This window comes from Ambystoma mexicanum, chromosome 10 (genome assembly GCF_040938575.1).
Source record: "Ambystoma mexicanum isolate Mex_15411 chromosome 10, UKY_AmexF1_1, whole genome shotgun sequence".
In the NCBI taxonomy this organism is placed as follows: Eukaryota; Metazoa; Chordata; class Amphibia; order Caudata; family Ambystomatidae; genus Ambystoma; species Ambystoma mexicanum.
This window is the reverse complement of record NC_090932.1, coordinates 154,384,111-154,406,935: the sequence shown is the minus strand read 5'-3', so window position 1 is coordinate 154,406,935 and position 22,825 is coordinate 154,384,111. Positions and strand designations below refer to the sequence as shown.

General features: G+C 48.1%; 1 protein-coding gene across 1 annotated transcript in view; it reads right to left on the bottom strand.

Moving 5' to 3' along the window:
* LOC138491244 (hexokinase-2) overlaps window positions 1–22,825 on the bottom strand; it is a 388,662-nt gene that overhangs the window by 21,941 nt on the left and 343,896 nt on the right. The window contains exons 14-15 of the mRNA XM_069617654.1: window positions 19,510–19,609; window positions 16,589–16,772 (exon numbers count right to left, since the gene is read on the bottom strand). Coding sequence (XP_069473755.1) covers window positions 16,589–16,772; window positions 19,510–19,609 — 284 coding nt within the window. The remainder of the gene's footprint in view (window positions 1–16,588; window positions 16,773–19,509; window positions 19,610–22,825) is intronic.

Sequence of the window (22,825 nt, the reverse complement as noted above, 5' to 3'; positions counted from 1 at the left end):
TTCCATTTCAACCCACTTCTTTCCATCATGTTAGGACCAGTCAAATAACACGCCGATTTGGGCTGCTATCGGGTATCTTAACCGAAGGAAGCCCCAGAGCACCCTGCTACGGCGAGCGCAAGAGCATTTTCCTGGTTACCCTGGGGTGTTTTGTGCCCCATATAAACACAGATATTTTACCCTGTAGCCGATCAATGCCTTTCATAGGAACTGTCACAGAGCATGGACAGCATAGAGTAATTTGGGGATTAATTACATTTTCATGGCCATAATCCTACCCAGCCAAGAGATACGTTGATGGTCTCACCCATCTAAGCCTTCTTCGCATTCCTTAAATAGGGTCGGAAATTGGCCTTAAAGAGGGTATCATAAGTCAGTGTTAAGGACATGCCTAGGTAATCCAATTAATCTTCAGCCTATCTGATTGCTAATATTCATCCCCACTGATTTGTCATAATTAATTGAGAATCCTGAGAATTCCCTGAAACTTTCTATTATTGTAATGCCCCTTAGTATGGATCCCTTGATATTATCCAGGAACAGGATATTGTCATCTGCATAAAGTGCGATCTTATGTATCAATTTCCGATAAAGAATACCTGCAATGGACTTATTGCTTCTGATCTTGTATGCCACGGGTTCTAGGGCAAATATAAGCAGAGACATAGGACAACCCTGATGTGTACCTCTTCCAGGTCTGATCAGTGGAGTGTAATTTTGATTGACTTCGATTTTCGGGCGAATGAAAATTAGAGAGGACCAATCTTATCAAATTTGGGTTGAACCCATATGCTGTCAGAACTATTTCTATGTAGGCCCAGTTCACACTGTCGAACACTTTGTTCACGTCGAGTGATAGAAGGACTGCTTTCTACTCTGTGTGGGCGCAGCAATCGATGAGATGAATTGTGCACTGAATGGTGTCAAACAGATTGTCCCCTGTGAGAAACCTGAAGGTGTCTCCCCCGCTAATCCCCGAGGATTTGCCCCCCCCAGGTGGCCAGGACACGGCCATCACTTTTGGATTCAGTTCCTGGGGATAGACTAGTGCGAGAGGATCACCTAGATGAGGGGTCTTCGGAGAGTGGAAGTGAGACACCGGACGGCGAGACGCAGTACCCCCTTCCCTGTATCCAGGTAGGATACTTGGGAATTCCACCACCCCTTTTCTGTCACAAATACTTTCTCACGGACATCTCACAGAGAAAAAGGAGAGTGACAACAGACTAACACCAGAGTCGTATACCGGACATGTCCCAACACATGGACAGGCAAGGTCAGGCAATTACGGATTATTACACACACCCGACTTCCACCACACTGATAAACGGTGGAGCACGAAAGCACACTGAGCAAGGCAAAGCACACGAGGAAACAGCAGTTCCAAGAAGGCAATTTAATACGAGGAGAAAGACGGCGAGACCAGAGAGAGTCACAAGGAGGGAAGTACCTGTGACCTCTAAAGACGGTTACTTTCATGATCCTTGGAAAGTAAGAAACCGCAGACCAGGAACTAAGGCTGATCAAACCTGCACAGTGTGTCGGAGGGACCCGGGGCTCTCCCATGTCGATAACCAAGATGGGGAGGAGCGATTGCCGCTGTGGTCCTGTACTTGGTTCCTATAACAAAGCAGTGTCGGAAAAGGCAGCACAGCCGGTGAGTCGAGACTGATAGAAAACCAGCTTGTGTTTTGAACCAAGGTTGTAAGCAGCAACATTGTACAAAGAATAGTGCGTGAGGCGTTTGCAAGAAGTGACACAACTCTAACTGGAACCAGAAAAGTAATTGTACTTTGGGGGGAAACCCATGATACCATACACAGAGTGGTCCGGTACCATGTGGCTGCCCATTTGAAGGTATATGTTAGGTATCCAACTGATGCGGAATGTGAGAAAAGGAATACTGAGATCGAAGTGGTCATGGTCTTGCTAAATCCCGTGCACCTTCGAAAGTCTTGGATAGTTTAAATACATCACAATTGGTTCAGGGGGGTGTGGCCGGAGCTCATGGAGTGAAGCAGCAGCAGAGCTGAGCTGAGCTCCTGTCCTGATATTTTTCATTGATACTGCTATATCTGCCAAAGATTGAAATCCTTGTAAATAACCACAGCGCCAGTCAGAACAAGCGTTTCTGCTCCCATCTAGCGAAGACCAGACGAAAATCGGAGCCAGCATTGCCCTGAACGAGGTGCCCGAACGGGTCCCCGGGGGCCTACTGAGATGGGGGCCTGATCGGAGCTGGAGCCGCTGGCAGGGGAGGAGCCTGCTTGCATGCAGATAGCCTGTGGCGCACCAGTGAACGAACGCCCGGTGTTCACACTGTGGCCTGGTCCCGCGGACCGCTGACACTGCGTGACCGCGGAAAGCACAACAGACCTCTGTAACAGCGGCACGGAGGTCCCGCATCGCGCTGGGCTCGTAGCTGCCCAATTAGACTGACCGTAAATTGGATGAGGGAGCAGCTGCACCTACGTGCTACGAATTGTCATAGCACTCCCCCCCCGGCGTAGCATAAGGAGTGGAGGCTGCCGGCACACCAATGCATTACGGGAGGGGAGGTTCTGCTCACCGTGGAGCCTAGCGGGTCCCGGGGGCCCACTGCGATGGTGGCCTGATCGGAGGCGCAATCGCTGGTGGGGAAGAGCCTGCTTGCACGCCGACGGCCTGGGGCGCACCAGTGAGCGAACGCCCGTGGTCCACATTGCGGCCCGGTCCTGCAGACTGCTGACACTATGTGACCGCGGAAAGAACTACGGCCCTCTGTAACCGCGGCACGGAGGTCCCGCAACGCGCTGGGCTCGTAACGGCCCGATTCTACTGACTGAACGTTGGATGAAGGAGCAGCTGAGCCAACGTACTACAGATCGCCGTACTACTCCCCCAGACGCAGCAGAGGGATTGGAGGCTGCCGGCACACCAATACAGTGCGGGAGGTGAGGTCCTGCACATCATCCTCCTTTCGTGACTCCTGCACGCACTGCTGGTTCCACATTGTAGGTAATCAAGACTTCTCCAAGACCCGCAAGACACGGGCGAAGTGCGCGTGTGGTGGATCTCCTGGACTGGGAGCGCATTCATTTGCGAGCGAGCGCCGGAGCCCCGACGCACCTTTGGATAGAACCCACAATAACTGGGGGGAGTGCCCACCTAAACACTATTTGAACACCTGGCCGCTGCGCCGCTGGCGCCCTCGGAATTAGCTTCCTGCTCGGGGAACCCCCCCCACTTTGCCAAGCAGCAACAGGTCCACGAAAGACAACAGGTCCAGGGTCCAGTGCGCTGGGAAGTGATCGGGTGCCTCACTGCGCAACCGGAGGACGAGGAGCCCCGCTAAAGCGCACCGCCTGTGCAAGTTTTGGCAGAACTGTGCACTTGAGACCACACTCTCTTGTGCTTTTGGGTGGCATAAGGTCTGATTGCGGGGTGGCGAGCCTACTACTAGAACACGGAACTGTGGGCACGCAAAGCACCGCTGAGGACCACCTTACACCAAACTGGCATTAAGATTGTAACCTGGAAGGTGAGGGGTCTGGTCACCTACCTTCATCGCAATAGAATGAAATCCTATCTTTGCAGGAAAAGAGTGGGACTGGCCCTCCTGTAGGAAACCCACCTAACGAAGGAGTCCATTGCAACGCTTCAGACTCACTGGGGAGGGCAGGGGTTTGGATCCTCCTACTCCAAATATGCCAGAGGGGTGTTCACATGGATCAGCCCCCAAAACCCCTTTCAACTCAACAGAGCCGAACTAGACCCGGAAGGGAGGTATGTAATATTGTGGGGCAGCATCGATCAGACTGAAATATGTATTGTATATTCGTACCTCCCCAACAACAACATACAAGCGCATTTAGGACTGATGTATGCCAAGGTCACACAGTACAGGAACAGATTTTTTGTTTGGGGGGGCGATTTTAATTGCGTCTGCAACACAGACCTCGACAGGTCCACCCCTCTCCCCGGAGGCCCACCGGCATCCACCGCAGCACTGAATACCATGCTGAACCGCTTGGACTTGGTGGACGTCAACATCCGGAAGACCGGGGCTACTCCTTCTATTCCTCCCCGCACAAACTCTACACCAGGATCGACCACAGCTTCATTAGCAGAGAAAGAACGCTCTCAGATTGACGCAGCACAATACTTAGGCCGGACTATCTCTGATCACTCTCCCTTAGCAATAGAGTGGTGCACCGCAGGGCCCAGATCTCTGATACCTACATGGAGAATACCTATTGAAGCGCTAAAAGACCCTGTATTCAGGGAAGATCTCCGAGAGTCCCTTGTGAACTATGCACTGGAAAACACGAATAGCGTTAGCCACCTAAGCACAGTATGGTAGGCCCTGAAGGTAGTCACACGTGGAGAAATCATATCAAAGGTGGGAGGCATCAGGAAGCACCTGCGAATGGAACTGGAGCAAAGTGAAGCTCAAATTGAACAGCTAGAATCTGTCACTCGAGAGTCTCAGCAGGTGGAGGAAGAGCTCAAGCAGTCTAGAATCGAATGCAAAAAGGCTTGGGACAGGCTAGCCAAGTTTGACTACACCACAGGACCAATAGGGCCCAAACCCAGGCAGATAGGCCTGGCAGACTGCTAGCTTGGATGTGCAGAAAAGAGCCTCCAAGGAACCCGACCACATCCTTGAGAGACGCAGACAGCACACTCCACCGGAACCAACAGGGCATCAATGACTCTTTCAAACTATTCTACGCCCAGCTGTACGCCCACGACACCCAGGTGTCTTCAGGCGTGATCTCAGACACCCTGGAAGAAATAGGACTGCCTAAACTACCGCTTGCATACAAAGAAGACCTGGATGCTGACATCACCAAGGACGACATAACCGAGGCAATCAAGTCCCTGGCCACGTGTAAGTCCTTGAGCAGCGACGGGCTCCCCACTGAATTTTACAAGATTTACGAGCCTGAGTTAACCCCACTCTTGCATGGGGTCTTTCAGGAGGCCTATGAAATAGGGATCCTACCGGAGAGTATGCGTGAAACGTTGGTGATCCCAATGCTTAAACCCAACAAACCGGCCGAGGATTGTGACTCCTACACGCATTTTGACGCATACAATTTAGCAGAAGTAAATCCTGCCTCTTCCCTCTGGGTGGCCTCAGAAGTAAACACTTGGATGACCTGCCATCACTGGAGGTGACCTGGCACCCCACTACATTCCGCTACCTAGGAGTCAACATTTAACACACGCCGGAACTCATGCATGAGAATAACACAGCGGCAGCATTGCCTCCTCTACGCAAGTCAATAGGGTTCTTGTCACGACTCCCCCTTTCCATGATGGGAAGGGCTTCCATCATCAAAATGATTGTACTCCCCAGATTTCTCTATGGGTTTCAAAATGTGTTTTATTATATTAAGGCCTCCTTTTTCCGACTACTAGATATGCTGCTCAAAGACTTTTTATGGGGGAAAGGCAGACACAAATTGGCATTATCCACGTTAGTCCTCCCGTACCGCCAGGGCGGCATCCAGCGCCCCGATCTTGAGAGGTACTATTTGGCAGCCCAGCTCAGCTTCATAGCCAAATGGTTGGCAGACGATGTCACTCCGGAAACGGACCTGCTGCAACACTCAATCGCCCCAATCTGGCTGAAAGAACTCATTTGGGCTCCCCAGCACCTCACGGGTGGGACCCCCCCTTTTGCCCACCCTAGGAAGGCAGATATGGCACAGAACAAAGTCGCTCCTCCACCTGCAGTACGCATTTACCCCAGATATTCCGTTCCTCTCCGACTTGTGTCAAAACAGTGTTGATCTGGCAACCATTAGATACTGGGAACGGCTGGGAGTGTACACCTCGGGGGACTTGTATAACGAGGGCTCTTTCCGAGACCTTTCCTCCTTGCAATTGGAAGATGGTGTTCCCATTGGCCAATTCCTTTGGTACCTAAGGATCCGGAAACTAGCGCAAACCAAGTGGGACATTTGGCCTGAGGAGCCCGCGACTAACCCCTTCGTCACACTTCTATACAACTTGGGAGAGGGGCAGAGACGAGTGTCTCAAATATACCGTCACCTTATAGACAAACCCAACCCCCGCAGTCCTGACCTAAGACTCAAATGGGACAGAGACCTGGGTCGAGAGATGTCCGATGGAGAATAGGAAAGGGCACTGGCGTTCCCTAAAGAGGTTTCCAGGAACTCCAGATTCAGACTGATTCAGCTCAACGTACTGTATCGCTCGTACCTAACACCGCACAGAATAGCAAAGATCTATGAACAATCCCAACATAACTGCCGTTGGTGCAACAGAGATAATGCAGATCTCATGCACATGTTTTGGGAGTGCACCAAGGCCCGACAACTCTGGGCCGCGGTCGAGCAGACCTGCAGGACAGCTGGCATGACCAGGTACGATTGGACTCCCGGAGAATGCCTTTTGGGAACTTATCCCAGACTAGCTAAAATAAAGCACACTGTGAAGCTTATGGATCTGGCCTGCATCCTCACCAAAAGAACTATTGCCATGGCTTGGAAGCGACCTGATGGACCCAGTTTCCATGTATGGCGCAACGAGCTGGAATGCTGGGTAGGGGCAGAGACTTCGGCCTGGGAGGAAGGCATTGCCAATTCCCCTGATGACACGAGCCAGGCTCTTGAAGCTTGGAAGGCACTCACGTGGGAACTGTTCCACCCTTCCAATGATGACAAACCTCCTTGAACAATCCACCCCCAGGTTCATCAACCTATTCATTGCAAGACTCTTGTATATACCACTGCCTTAAGATACTTGGGCCCCCCTCCTTTTCTCTTCATGTCCCCCCTCTTTTCTTCCTTTTTTTTTGCGCTCCTCCCTCCCTCGCCGTGTCTACCCTCTCAATGAGGTTTATTGCAGATCATTTGGAGACATCTGTTCTTGTTAAAGGTTTATGTTGTAAATGTGTTTTTTGTTTATTGAATCATCGGCATACTTAGACAATTTATTTTGTGCCGCATTGGGCACTTCTCTGCCACACTGCTGTTGTACCGATCATAAATGCCAATAAAGAGATTTAAAAATAAATCACAATTGGTTCAAGCCCAGCTGAGGGGGACTAGTGATCAAGAGAAAGGGATCTGAGCCCGGTTGAGGGGAATCCGGGGTGAACCGTGAATCACCTGAGAAGAAATTATCTGAACATAAATGAAAATGATCTGAGCCCGGCTGAGGGAGATCCAGGGTGAACTCCCAAATTGAATACTGGTAAAAAGGAAAATAACGTTTGTGTATTGTTTTTGTATACACCAGGCCCCCTGAGTTAAGAGACTTGCAAGGAGCAAAGAGACTTGGACATAAGAGGCACTGAACTGTGAAAATAGAACTGTACCCTCGTGCCACCGAAGCCAGAGTGTGCGCCTTGTTTGAGTGAACCGCATTACCCCGTGCAGAAAACAAGGGTGAGGGAGGCCAACAGCCTAATCATCCTGACTTATCATTTTTTGAACACTTCTTTCTTTTTCATGAACTTCACCCCACACTATTTGAAAATTAGTGGTCAGGATTGGCAATAGTTATTTTTTAGTATAGGCCCTTTTTGATTTGACAAGACTCCACTAGGACTGAATTATTATTATTTGTGATCGTAGCTTGCTCCCATCTTAGATTTAGGTTTAGATAGGAGTTTAGCATACCCTTGCAAAAGTTCAATAAACACCCTTGTACTGTGGTCACTTGTGTCTGTCTTACTATTGCTACCATGGGTTTCTTACAGAGATCACCTTGCATGGCAGGACCCCTCCACCCCCCACTGGAGGGTGTCCCCTGTGCAAGATACCCTAAGGAATAAAAGTGTCATTACCTGAGACTTTCCCCTGCCCTTCACTGCAATTAAGTCTTCTACGTCCCATGGAGGTGGCCCCCGAATCTCTCCCCTACCGTGAATGCCTAGGAGGGTGTGCGCATCCAGAGAGAGCGCCACACATGTCAAAACAGCCCCAGGGGTGTGACCTCCCCAACCACGTTTAGCAGTGACTGTGAGGGTCAGCAGAAGAGACACTCCCTGGAAAACCCGTACAGCCATTCAATGGAACCCGTTCTGTATAGGACAGGAGAGGTGGAGGACAGGGGGTGTCGACAAATGAATACAAGTTTGCACAACTTGGCACAGCTATAGTTTTCCACTCCTTACCGTCCGATGGGGAGAAAGCCACGAACGGTTGTGTGGGGCGCACAGAGGGCATTGTTAGGACACGCCTGTGCTGGTGCTACCAGAACATTTTGATTGTTTGCTGCATTGCAACAGGCTCCGGTCCTGTCCCCGGTCAGTTGGACGTCCCAAGAATATGGAGGATAGGGGACAGGAACTCAAGAGTACAACACTGTTACTGCTCCCTTGCTATGGAGCTTTTTGCTCAAAGGCTTAGGGTTAACACTGACATCAAGGGGATGACGTTGCAAGACATCCTAAATACATGGACTTTGTTCACCAATTATGTTCTGCCTCCTTCTCAGACTAGAGATGGTCACTCAAACCTTCACCTCTGAACTTGTGAGCTATGAAAGGGAAATTCTCCAGCATTGGATCTTTCATGCATTCACATGCTTAGAATATTCCCAGTCGTCAGACTGGGACCCTTGGTACACATATATAGCCTTTTCCTATAGGAAAACTTCCGACACTTGTGTCCTATCTACGTCCTTTTAGGACCCGCCTACGCATGCTCCGTAGGCCGTCCCAGTATAAGAGGCCCGCCCCCGCGGTTCCCCTTCAGATTTCAACCGTCTCCAAAGTAGTGGGATCTCCTCGCGTTGTCTTACTATTTTGTACAAGGTTGTGTGCCTGGAGTTGGAGTTCAAAAAATTCTTTTTTCCCCATGGCAGGAAAAGCGCTGTTCCGTCCATGCGCGACGTGCGGCTTGAAAAAAGTTTACGAGGGGGACGGACATATGGATTGTATATACTGCCTCCACCCTCATCATTCGGCTGATAACTGCGACATATGCAAAGGGTTTTCTCAAAAGACCCTCAAAGACCGAAATTGTCAGCTGGTGGCATGGCTGAATGATGGAGCGGGGGCTTACCCCCCTTCGGAGGTAGGCTCCACACAATCGGCAAAAACATCACACTGCGCTGCCTCGTCGGAACCACCAGCGAAGAAATCTCGACCGACAGAAAAAGAGTCATCTCGGAGTCATTCAGCTAGAGAGTCCTCGTCGAAAAAATCGTCATCTTCATCAAAAAAGTATGACAAGGAAAGGCCGAAATCCTCCTCGGGCGATCACCATAGATCGACTTTGAGTCGAGAGTCCAGTAAAGGCAGGCCAAGTGTGGAAAAGGTGGGACCGCCTAAACCACCTGCTAAATCACCGTCGTCGACGGCGGTCCAGTCATCGGCCACCCTGCCACTGATCCATGTGGTATCCACCGTCCCACCGTCAACGACTGCGACGGTGGCCTCGTCAACGGGGGTTCTACAGGAAGCCTGGAGGCCTGAAGTTTTTGATCCGATCCCCCCGGATACTTTACTGCAAGAACAGGCTGTGTCGCTGTCCTCGGGGGAGGACGAGAGCGCGAGAATAGCTGGCCCGGCAGACCTAGGGCTACGAGTGGTTGACAAGTCGTCGACGAGGGGATCCGGTATACCGGTATCTGCCCCTCTTCTCAATCCTCAATCTGTTTTGTCGTTGGAAATTCTGTCCACGCTTCAGTCTTTGGTGCAGTCGTTGGACCAGAGACTACCTCAGGCACACCTGCCAAAGTCACCCGTCGACGAGCCGGGCCCGTCCCGTCCACCGACGCACTTACGCACGCCAATCTCAGCACTGGCACCCCAAGAGGAAGGTGAGCTGCCAGATTCGGAGTCTGACAGGGGAGCCATGTCGGATATCTCATCATCCCCCTCCAGGGATCCAACCTGGGAGTCAGAGGTGGAGTTAGAAACCCCAAGAAGCCCAGCGCACCCGTCCCCTCCGGACGACATTGCATCATTCCATTCTATGATGGAGAAGGCGTGTAAGGAATTTGGTTTGTCCCAGGAAGAACAGAAAAAGGAATGTTTTTTGTTCGACCACATGGGTAAGAGAAGGAGGTCTGTGTTCTCAATACCAATACTAGACCATGTGTGGAAGGAGGGGTTGCTGACAATGCGTCACCCCTTTTCGGAACCCGCAGTGAAAGGACGCCTCGAGAAAAAGTTTAAGGCTCCAGAGTCTACCCCCAAGTGTTTATCCTCCCAACCAACGCCGGAATCGGTGGTGTCGGCGGCAGCAGCGAGGAAGGCGAAGGCCCAGCACAAGTGCACCACTCCGCCTGAAAACGAAGCAAGACGCCAGGATGCCTTTGGCAAAAAAGTGCTCTCCGTGGGAGCAACCACAGTAAAGGCCGCAAACTCTCTGGCTATTGTAGCCAGGTACGACAGAGAGATGTGGCACAGGCTAGCGCCGTTGCTGGATCATCTTCCGGAAGAGCATAGGAAGGCAGCAATGTTGCTTGTCCGAGAGGGTGAGGAAGCCTCCAATCACGCAATAAACATCGCGGTGGACCTTGCTGAGTCAGGCTTCAAGCAAGTCAATAATGGGGTTGTATTACGATGACAGTCATGGCTTAAGTGCACCTACTTCAGACCAGAGGTACAATACAAAGTATTAGATATGCCTTTTGAGGGAGACCTTCTATTCGGAGAGAAAGTAGACGAGGCCCTAAAGGGAATGAAAGAGGACTCGGACACGGCACGTTCATTGGGTGCCCTCCAGAGTGGCCGAAGCTACAAGTCTTTTCGTCCCTTTAGAGGGGCTTCAGATAATTCCAGATTCTCTGCGTCTGGAGACAGATCCTTTGGCAGGTCGGCTTACCCCTCCCAGGGATACAGGCGTGCTTCCCAAACGGCAAACCGACGCCGGAACTTCTAGACGTCCAGGAAGAGACCATCCTATCCGTCGTCGTCGAGAGACAAGCAAAATAAAGATCATCAGTGACAGACAACACACCGTTCTGGGGGGAAGAGTATCAGCATATGTCGACGAATGGGAACGAATAACGACGGATCAATGGGTGCTGGACACTATAAGGAACAGGCACTCTCTACAATTCAAGCACAGCCTTCCGCACATTCCACCTGCGTTCACCGCTCATTCCCATCTGAGGATACTGCAACAAGAGGTAACGCTAATGTTAGCAAAGGGCGTGATAGAATTAGTTCCAACATCACAAAGAGGTCAAGGAGTCTACTCAAGATACTTCGTCGTGAAAAAGCCGAACGGCAAATGGCGTCCCATTTTAGACTTACACGATCTCAACAAGTCTTTAAAGAGCCTAAAATTCAAAATGCTCACGCTGCAGGAAGTGATCCGCGCCGTTCAGGAAGGGGATTTTCTAGCGTCCCTGGATTTACAGGACGCGTACTTCCATATTCCAATGTGTCGGAAGCACAGGCAATTGCTAAGATTTGTGATAGGGCGGACTCACTACCAGTTTACGGTTCTTCCCTTTGGGCTCAAGACCTCCCCCAGAACGTTCACAAAATGCCTGGCCCCAGTAGCGGCCTGGCTAAGGAAGCAAAGCCACCACGTATACCCATACCTCGACGACTGGCTGGTAAGGGGATCCTCCCCTGCGTCGACCAACACATGTTTGCAAGCCACCATGCAGCTTCTGCAACAGCTGAGATTTGCCATAAACTTCGAAAAATCCTCCCTGCGGCCATCGAGAACGTTGGTGTTCCTGGGGGCACAGTTCGAGACCCAGTTAGGGCTAGTGAAACCTTCTCTCGACAGAACCTCAAAACTCAACCAGCTGGCGAGCCGATTACGACAAACCAACAGGCTCTTAGTGAGGAAATACATTTCGGTCCTAGGGGCCATGGCATCCTGCATCCATCTAGTGGCAAACTGTCGCCTATTCATGAGGCCAGTCCAGGAATTCCTTGCGGACCGATGGACGCAGGCCCAAGGATCGTGGTCAGACAAGATAACCATCGACGACGACAAACTGCTTCGGACCCTTCAGTGGTGGCAGAGTTTCCACAATCTGAACAACAGTGTACCCCTACAGGAACCGGAGTTTCAGCGAACCATAGTCACGGATGCGTCCCTAACCGGATGGGGAGCTCACATGGGTACTCTTCAAACGCAAGGTCGCTGGTCTCCAACGGAGTCACTCCTACACATAAACGTGTTAGAGCTCAGAGCAGTACGATGGGCCTTGAAGGCATTCCTACCACACATCAAGGGATCGCGAGTACGAGTACTGACCGACAATACGACGGCCATGTTTTATTTGAGAAAACAAGGAGGGACGCGATCAAGAACTCTTTCCATAGAGGCCCAGAAAACATGGCATTGGGCATTGGGCATTAAAGCACGAGATTTCCATCGTGGCTCACCATCTCCCGGGAGTGAGGAATTCGTAAGCAGATTCCCTCAGCAGGAGCATGGCCCAGATACACGAATGGGAAATGGACACAGTTCAGCTGACGAAAGTGTTCGAGAAATGGGGTCACCCCCCTTTGGACGCTTTCGCAACCAAGGACAACAAGAAATGCGAGCAATTCGCAAGCAGATGGCCTCAGGAGGGTTCCATGGGGGAGGCATTCTCCTTCCCATGGACGGACATGTTCCTTTATGCTTTTCCTCCGTTCCCCCTCATACGGAGGACAGTACAGTGGATACGCAGATACAGTTGCCGGGTAATTCTAGTGGCAACGTACTGGCCGCGGCAACCGTGGTTCTCCGACCTACTTCACCTGTCGCTGGAACATCCAATAGCATTTCCGAGAGTCCCGAACCTACTATCCCGGGACAGAGGCACGGTGTGGCATCACGACCCGGACAGTCTCAACCTTGCAGCCTGGCTCCTGACTTTTCGGAGTTCGGTGCTTTAGACATTTCGGAGGATTGTCAAAAAATTCTGCAGGCGGCTCGAGCCCCTTCTACCAACAAATCTTACACCTATAAGTGGCGGAGGTTCTGTGAATGGTGTTGAGGACAGCAAGGCCTACAACCGTTGACGGTAACGCCGGAACAAGTTCTACCTTACCTGCTTCTCTTGGCGGAGAGGGGTTTATCCTTCACATCGATAAAGGTGCACCTGGCGGCCATCTCGAGGTTCACGAGGAAGAGACAGTCGTCTCCTCTATTCAGCGACAGACTTGTGAAACACTTCATGAGGGGTTTATTTCGAACTTTTCCCCCGGTAAAACGTTTCCCTCCAACTTGGAGTCTCAACACAGTGTTGGCAGGCTTAATGAAACCACCTTTTGAGCCTATGGCCACATCGGACATGAAATTCATATCGTGGAAGTTGGCATTCTTAATTGCCATCACATCAGCTAGGAGAATCTCAGAACTGCAAGCGCTGGTCGTAGACCCGCCATACTTAAGATTCTTTAAGGACAAGGTGGTCCTGGCAACTAATCCCACGTTCGTCCCTAAAGTTCCGACAGTGTATCACAAACACTCGTCCATTGTTCTACCTACTTTCTTTGCGACCCCATCATCGGCAGCAGAAAAAGCTCTTCATACCTTGGACGTTAAGAGGGCCCTGAAATTTTACCTACATCGTACACAGGAACTCAGGTCTACTCGACAACTGTTCATCGCATATGGTCCGTCGACGAGGGGAAAAGCGATCTCTAAACAAGGATTGGCTCGATGGGTCTCATCGACGATTGCGTTTTGCCACTCCAAGGCCGGAAGGCCGCTGCAAGGGCATCCTAGAGCCCATTCTACAAGATCAACGTCCTCCTCAGCAGCATTATGGGCAGGAATTCCGCTAACGGATATATGCCAGGCTGCGGCATGGCCAGTGCCCCACACGTTTACCCGCCACTACTGCCTTGCCAGGCAGCATGCGGACGAGGTGCAGATGGGAAGAGCTGTCCTGCGCCATCTGTTTCAGTAAGGTAAGCTCCACGCTGTGGAGAATCCGTTTTCTACCTTTTGATGACAGTATACTTTATGTGGGAAAGGTTATATGAGTAAACTTATTCCTGCTGTACATATGTATTGTGTATTATGGTGAGGGTATATTACATTACATTCTCACTGCCGTTTCAGGTGTTACTGCTATACAATCTATTCTAAGCATGTGAATCCATGAAAGATCCAATGCTGGAGAAGGGAATAGTTTCTTACCTGTAACTCCATTTCTCCAGCATTGGTATCTTTCATGGATTCACATGCGCCCGCCAACCTCCCCGGAATGCAATGTATTTGCGTGATAAGTTTAACCCTTCCTACTTTGGAGGGGCCGAAATCTGAAGGGGAACCGCGGGGGCGGGCCTCTTATACTGGGATGGCCTACGGAGCATGCGTAGGCGGGTCCTAAAAGGACGTAGATAGGACACAAAAGTGTTGGAAGTTTTCCTATGGGAAAAGGCTATATATGTGTACCGAGGGTCCCAGTCTGACGACGGGGAATATTCTAAGCATGTGAATTCATGAAAGATACCAATGCTGGAGAAATGGAGTTACAGGTAAGAAACTATTCCCTACTGGGGTGCAAGCTGGATCTTGCAGAATCAGAGCTGTCCAATCCAGAGGTTAGCGAGGAGGATCAGCGACACCTGAAAGGGGAAGTGTCACTTTACTGAGCTCAGAGTGCAGTAAGGTATTTGGGCTGGGAAATTACAAAGACCTACATCACACCATACAGAGCTAATTGCACCAAGTTCCAGGATCATATTAGATCTAATTTCAGGAGGTGATTGGGTCATTCAGTCTCGAGAACAAGACCAAGCGTATTCCTAAACTGAACTCTCACCCAGGACAGTTTTATTTCTTTAAGGTCCTTCTGGCCTTAACTCCACCCGAAATATGACAATCCATAAAAGATCTTACGCAGGTTATGTTAGGGTGCAAATATCTAGGTTTGACAGTGAGGTATCGAAAAGACATTAAAGGTAGGGAGGATTAGATTTACACATGTATCATCCAGGAGCTCCTCAGAGTTATTACAGATTGGCATGCGTAATAAATGGTGAAGCACAGGGAGACAGTGATTGCAGTGAGACTGGAGTGCAACTGTGACGGCTGCCAATAAATGCAAGGTCTATTACATTCAGTCTATTACAGTTCCATGACAAACCGAACCCTGAGTATTTGGGATCAAGGCTTAAACAAAAGAGGAACAGTTGTATCTATGTTTGGGCACCAATATGTAGAACATATTCTATCCAGGCAAGCAACTTCAAGAGATGCGAGGAAAGGGAGTGCGGTAAGGGTGGAAATGAGACTATCACAATATTTTGGCAGTGCAACCAAGACTTTAAGCTACACCAAGCAGACTTCGGTACATGGTTGTAATACAGGGGGCCTTCATTAGAGCGAACCAGAAATAATTTACAAAGCACTGTCAAAGGGTTGATAAAAGCCACGTTTAAAACCCCTGATACAGGACACTGGCTCTCTTTCTTCATGTACCTATATATAAAATGGCAGGCAGTCTTGGGAGAGCATTAAACAAAAACCACCTACAGATATATCAAGAAGAGCTTTGTCGCCCAAGAAGAGGAATTCATGAACTCTCCCTGAACTTCATAAAAAGGTCCCATTCACTTACAGGCAGGATATGGCACTGCTCACCTGCAGATATCGTTTCCAGAATAGGTGCAAAGGTTTCATGGTTCTACTGTCCTGATTGAAAAAGTCTGTTTAATTTAAGCAAACATTTGAATGACATATTTAGAAAGACCAATCTGAAAATGCTTGCAGCGGTCTTTGTAAACCTTAACTGTCACGCCCCTTCCACACACACGTACGCACAGGGGCTGAGAGGCGAGCCGGGACGGTTTGCGTGCATGTGTGTATGTTGTGGGGTAATGTTTGTAGTCGGGAGAAAGTGTGCGTCTGTGTATTTGTATGGGAGGCAGGGGTTTGCCGGCTATGGTTGGGGTAGTTGCCTGGTTGTAAAGGGGTGGTTGGGGGAAACCCACCGAGTTGAAGGGGCTGAAGGGCGAGGAGCGGAGGGGAGGGGAGGAATATATTTCAGATATTAAATGCTGCTCCAAATCAGCTGAAAATCTGTTATTTTTTTGTGCGCAGAATTTATTATTCGAGAATATGACATAGAACCTGTTCTACATGTAGTCTTTCAGGTAATCACTTTAGAACAGCAGTTTGCAACCTTTGGCTCGCAGGTTATTTTGGATTACAATTCCCACCAGTCCCAGCCAACATAGTCCATGGTAAGTGATCATATGAGTTGTAGTCCAAAACATTGGGCGAGCGAAGGGTCCCACCCTTGCCTCAGGCATTTTCCCGTCCTAGGTTTCACGTGTATTTTGCAAAGCATTTACTGAATGTTCATCTTGTTCTGGTTGGCAGATACCCAGAGACAGCACAATACTGCACATGACGCAGGGGGATCACAGGGCACACACAAACAAGTATCTTGGGTGCCAACTATTGTTGATTTGTGCAACCCTCATCTAGTCATTATTGAAAGTCTTTGCCATAGACCTGTCTATAGTAGGCGTTTTATCATGTTGGGAAAAAGTGCTTTTTTTTGCATAAAATATTCATTCAATTCTACCTTAAAAAAGTAATTATCAGTTCAATATATCAATTGCTGAATATCTGGGGTACTATAATTGTATTATGATATAATGTACTCCTAAAGATGAAAGTAATTTGAAAATGTAACACACCTCTGTTTTCCAGGATTGAGAGAAAGTTCATCCACAGATTTGTCAAACTCGGTCCGAAAACGATTTAAACAACCATTGTCTCCAAAAGCTCCCAACTCCACGTTGATGCACATCTTGCCTTCGTCTCCTTCTACGAGTTCCACATTTCTCATTTCTTCCATGTAGCAGGCATTGCTGCCTGTGCCTGTGAGCAGAATGGGAATAAGCATATATTCTGCTTTCTTATTTTTATAGCATGTCATTTCTTAAAATGCTCTCTGACAGAAGCCAACAATTAAAGAACGCTCCTCCTGTGTTGACATATCCGTGCAAGAAGCCGCTTTATTATACAATACCGCCCTGTTTGCTATGTTAGGAACTGCACATCGCTTACTAGAAGTTTCTGATGTCACAGGACTACAGGTTGGTTAAATAAATACATGCTTAACATACAAGTATTTGCTAGTGTTGCCAGAAGTAAAGGAGTCATTCCTAGAGGTAAATGAGTATTGGTAAAAACAAAAAAAGGTTACTCGCTGTAACAATGATTCTACACCTAGTCCATAGGCCCCTTTCATACTTTTGGGAGTCTGATGTATAGTGATAGGAACAGAGGCCTATACACAGCAAATGTCCTTGAATAAAATTTAGGAGCAAAGCCAGCGAGTACGTGCGCGGCTGGCCCCTGTACACTTTGACTTACAGCAGTGCCCTCCAGTTTCTTTTTCCGCTGCAACAGCCAGCTAACTGGATATCATCTTTTCGAGGGGAATTGAGGGTGGGTGTCTGGAGGAAAGGGGACTAAGCAGTAGGAGTAGAGTAATCATGATGGTGTAATCAAACCTAGCACCTGACCTAGTGCCAGTAACTATGCAATAGTGCTTGCTGAAAGCCTAGGGCGAAGCACATGTGGCCGACTTGCTGATGACCTCCCAGTGAACACGTGGCTTAAAATCCACATCAGCTACCTTTGCTCTGATGGCAGGAGCATGCAAGACCTTAGTTGATGATTGATTTGGGGTTCTTTAGGATTCAGAAGTGCAAGAAACTATGCCTCTAGCTATTGATTTTTCAGAAGACAGTTTAGAAACCACCGAAAGTAATGAGAAGACTGCTTTCTTTTTTAAATGTGGGAGCTCACAGCTCGGGGAGAATCCAGGGTGTTGGGTGTTCTTTCGACTTCGGATTAAGGAGGTGGATGTAAGTGGAGGAGCATTTCCTCCGGATTCTTGTCGAAAGACAATACAGCGCTCAGAATAAAAGACGGATGGGTCCTAAGCATTACCTTACACCTATGAAAGAGCTGGATCCTGAGACGACAGAAATGGCGTTGGAGGCAGCATAGCCTGGGGCAGAATCATCGTGATGAGCTCTTGCAAGTAGCTCGTCAAGGATGTCGTTTGAATCAGTATCTAAACACCCTTGAAGAATGTCGCTTTGCCCTCTATGTTGGCACAGCGCTATAGGACGTAGTCCTGGTGGCGACGGTTGCAGGGTACCAGTTGTCTGTGCAGCATAGTTCAGGAGTAAGAGTACTGCATGGCGAGCTACGAAATGTCGTGAAGCTGTGGTCCTGGAAGACCAGTCTACCCGAGGCATGTAGCATCCACTGTGCAGGCTTCTCTCAGAGATTCCAGTCTCTGCTAACAGGAACTAGAGGATGCCTATAGCCAAGACCTGGCTGAAGCACAGACATTCAGCATGGCTAATATGACGCATGTTTGGCCTCCTTCATTGTCAGCCATCTTGGCCCCACGGGTGCATGACTTAGTTTGAGCAAGAGGAAACCATTTGCCAATCATGTTGGCATCCTTCTAGGTCCCCCACTGTCCCTTATGATACACATCCTATGACAGTAAATGTCCCATATGCCCCATATCCTCACTACAAGTAAGGTGCAATGCCACATGTCCAGGTCCAGCCATCATATGCCTTGTGCAGCCGCAAATGCCCAATTACCGGCATAATACGACAGACTGTAATAATGTGTTCCCTTAGCTTATCTTACCCTACGGGGGAGAAGGTCACGTTAGGCACGTAGCCACGTCTCTGCACTGCAAACTCATCCCTTTTGCATAGGGAGGCCAGACTTGAGAAGCGATGTAGGGCCCACTAAACCAGGGGTTGCAGGGACAGCACACATTGCCACGGGATACAGTTTGATATCCCAGGCAATCCCAAAATGACATCCCTTTCTATATACATTACAGAGACGGATCTACAGAGGCACCGGGACACTTCACCCACCTAATTGTAACAGCCACCAGTGGTCGGGAGAACCTCCTGAGACTTGTATAGTCAAAAAGTCATGTATTGAGACCAAGTTATAGTGCCACTGATACAGTTAGGGTGATATAAGTACATCATAAGTAGTTTTAATAAAGAACTTAAAGACACTTATAGCTAAAATACAGTAATCGCCACTTCCACTTTTCAACGAGCATATTCTTCCAGGCCTCCTCACGAGTTGGGTGGTATCCCGGCGGTATTACCGCCGGATACTGCCAGGGCTAATAGCGTTACAGCCAAACCCCCCGGCGCTATTAGTGCCGGATCACGGGTTTGGCGGAATGGTCATTCCCCATTGGACCCAACGGGGAATTCCCAGCGCATTTACCCCCAGCTCAATGATGGGGGGAAAATTCTATCAAACCCGTGATTTGGCAGACCCTTAAATGCGGCAGTAATAGTGTTACCACCACATTTAAGGGCTACCGCCCAACTCGTGAGGATGCCTGTTTAACCCGACTTCTTTTAACACTTTGCTACTGTTTTTTTGTTGCATACAAGCAAACATCATATGGCAAAATTGTTTTAGTAAACATTTGATACACTCTTCTCGCAGCTAGAATGATTGCAAATAGTTTTGTTTTAAAACTCCATAATCAATACATCTTGTCCTATTTAAAAGAAAATAAAATACAAGAAATGTAAGAACATACCAACAATGAGCCCAACTTCACAAAGTGGATCTTCATATGCACAGGTCATCATGGTACCAACTGTATCATTTACGACTGCCACAATATCCAAATCAAATTCCTATGAAGAAAAACAAATAATCACGGTCACTATTGAAAACATATGCAAGATGTGCCATGCACCGTCAGCAGAAGTGTCAAATTATGCAGAGCTCGCACCTTTTCCATGGACATGCGTGAGAAGGCCATCCAGTACTCAAGCGTGGGACTTGTTTTTTCCTTCCCATTTAAAAGATAAGAAAACTACAAGTCTCAGAATTCTAAGGAAAACCAGGGCTGGGTGATCTCCTTGCACATGGCCACAGGAAACTTGAGAGCTGTGCATAATGTGACACTTCCCATACAAAGCAAACTGTGTACCCGCACTTAAATACCTAGGGTGTGCACTACACTATGCTTGTATTGCGTTTGCTGCATTGCATGTGTTCCTAGGCCCATGTGCAGGGGTGCAACACTCTTTTTCATCACGAAGTGGTATTCATCCACAACTTTCGGAGGCATGTGTGCGATTAATATTCTGGTGCACAGAGTTATGTTTGTGCAGTGACAGAGGATGGCCAGTTTTAGGTTTTGGGGCTTTGCAAGTAAAGCCATGCCACTGTGCATCCTTTCCTTGGTTACCCTCCATCTTGGTCATTCACAATTGCCAGGAACCCTGACTACCCCACCAGGAGTTTAAATCGGGTATCCACCTTTTGTATCTGCTGCTTGTTTGCACAAGGACCAGTATGGAAACACTGGCTCCTGAAAGCTTTGCTCTTCGCAAGGCATTGGCCGGAGTTGGCAACTTACGGCACGGACAGTCACGGCTTCAGTTGCCAGTAGAGTAGCTGTGAAATATCCAGGCATCCCTGTTACCTACCAGAGCTGTCTAGCGCACTGCAACACTTAGGACTGGAGACCACAGAGGTCTATCATTCTGGGGCGACACAGACACACAGACGCACACACGCTAGTGATTAGAGGTCACCGCCCTTGTCTTGCCATACTGATTTACCCTGTAACTAGTGGCTGGTTGCAATCCATATGACTGGACATTTCCCATCTCGAGTTACTATCGTGTAGTATTCATTTTAAATTTTTCTTGCGCAGAAGAAAAACAAAGAAAAACATGAAAGATTTTGAAACCTTCAACTCAAAATAAAATGGATTCTGAATATCCCTTTGTGTTCCTGCAAAGTAAGTGCCTGTCCTGCAATCGAACTCCATTTAGATTTCCAGCTTCATATTTTACACACCAAACCAGTCAAGATTAGAGAACAGACCAGACACACCATTAACCATAAGTCTACAACTAATTTTTCCCTTAGACTTCAGCGCAAAACAGTCCTATTTTTAAGTCTGGTAATCGCAGTCCTCTTTTTGGATTACTTAGTTTTTCCACTCTTTACAGCATCATAACAATTTTATGCCATAACTGCATGCTCCCTTCACAAAGAGATGAATCACTCCTACCAGTCTCCACCCTCTCCTCTCACTTTAGGATCTGCAGAGATTTCCATTTTGGAAAGGATCTAACCACCATTCACCATGCTAAGAAAATCCGTCAGAAAGGCAAACCCTGAATATCTCTATATACGCCTAGGTATGTTTCCGTACTCAGTGATGTAATTAATCAGTGTTAGGTTGCCCTCTTATGTCCAAATGGCAAAGTGCTCCTCTGTGTGCCTTTGCAATTCAACAACAGGAATAGTTTTAACAAATAGAATTAGAATGGTTCTACGCGGTCACCTTCACCTTCCACTATCGTGAACATTCGGAATAATTTTAAGTTACTACTTTCCACCCCCACTTCTCTTCACACAGGACACAGCGGTTCCAGTGGCAATGAACAGTTAATTACCAGATCAATGTTGCAGTCTCCAAAGAGCAAAAAGCTGTAGAACGAATGCCTCCTAACGAGCTAAAACTGCGAGCAGGTGCTGTAATTATGCTAATACGCAATCTTTGCAATGGAACAAGGTTGACAATTACGCATCTACAAAGACACATAATAGAGGCCCATGTAATCGATGGAACTTCGATACTGTTCTTATACCGCTCATGCCTCTCATTCCATCTGATACAAAAGAAGACAGTTATCTATATGTTTATCCCTTTCAATTACCATTAATAAGTCACAGGGACCTACACCCACTTTCTTCAAGCGATCAGCGGTAATTCCGATATTTAAGAAGAGGGGCAGAAGTGACCCTATGAATTACCGACCAATATTGACCTATAAGATATGCTAGAATGGCGTATGTCACGCCGGCACAGCTAGTATGGTATACTTTCTTTAAGGAAAGGGACAAATAGTTCTTGTCTCTGTTTAGATGATGCCCGATGAGCCTAATCCTGGATCAACTGAAAAGTATATCTTAAGGACCTACTGAATTTTCTAGCATTTATCTGTTAACAGCATACCCTTGTTAAAGATTTTGGGGATGAAGACCACCGTCTTTGATTAGCAGAATATACTAGGTATGGGGTCTATTTCCGTTTGGTGAGAACCCTGTAACATACACTGCATATATTTCTACATCTTAGACATTTCAACATCAGCAGGGATCATCAGCCCTACAATATTTGTATGCCTTAACCAGTTTTCAGAAACCTCTTGGTTTTCGGCTAGAATATTTTGTTCACATTATAGTGCCTGCACTTCCTACATCAGTTCCACCAGTTCCTTAGCATAGCTGCCAAGGGTAATTTCAACTTGATCTACTCTTTGTATAATGGCGATATTTTTCTTTATAGCAGAGAAGGACTTAAAGAGATCAGCTGTGAAAAATAGCCCACCGTTTTTTTCTTATTGCAGCGTTTCATTTTTTCTCTCATTACTGGTACTTGGCCTTAATCCTGCACGACCCATTCGTTTTCATATTTTTTCATGTTTGTATGTAGCAGTGTTTTCCCCCTTGGTCTAGAGACTGAAGCCCTTCTTTAATGGTGGAGTCTATTTTCTTTGTGCTACTAGTGCACCATGTCTGTGTACTGTTAGGAAGGCATGGTATCAACAGTAAGACAGACACAAGTGACCACACTTCAAGGGTGTTTATTGAACTTCAACAAGGGTATGATTAACGCCCATCTAATCCTAAATCTACAGATGGGAGCAAGCTACGACCATCAAATAATAACGCAGTCCTAGCGGTGTCTTGTCAAAATAAAAGGGCCTATACTAAATAACCTATTTGCAATCCTTGCCTCTAAATACAAATGTTGTGGGGGGTAGTGTTTATGAAAAAGAAAGAAATGTTCCCAAAATGATATGTCGGAATGTTCAGGCCGTTGG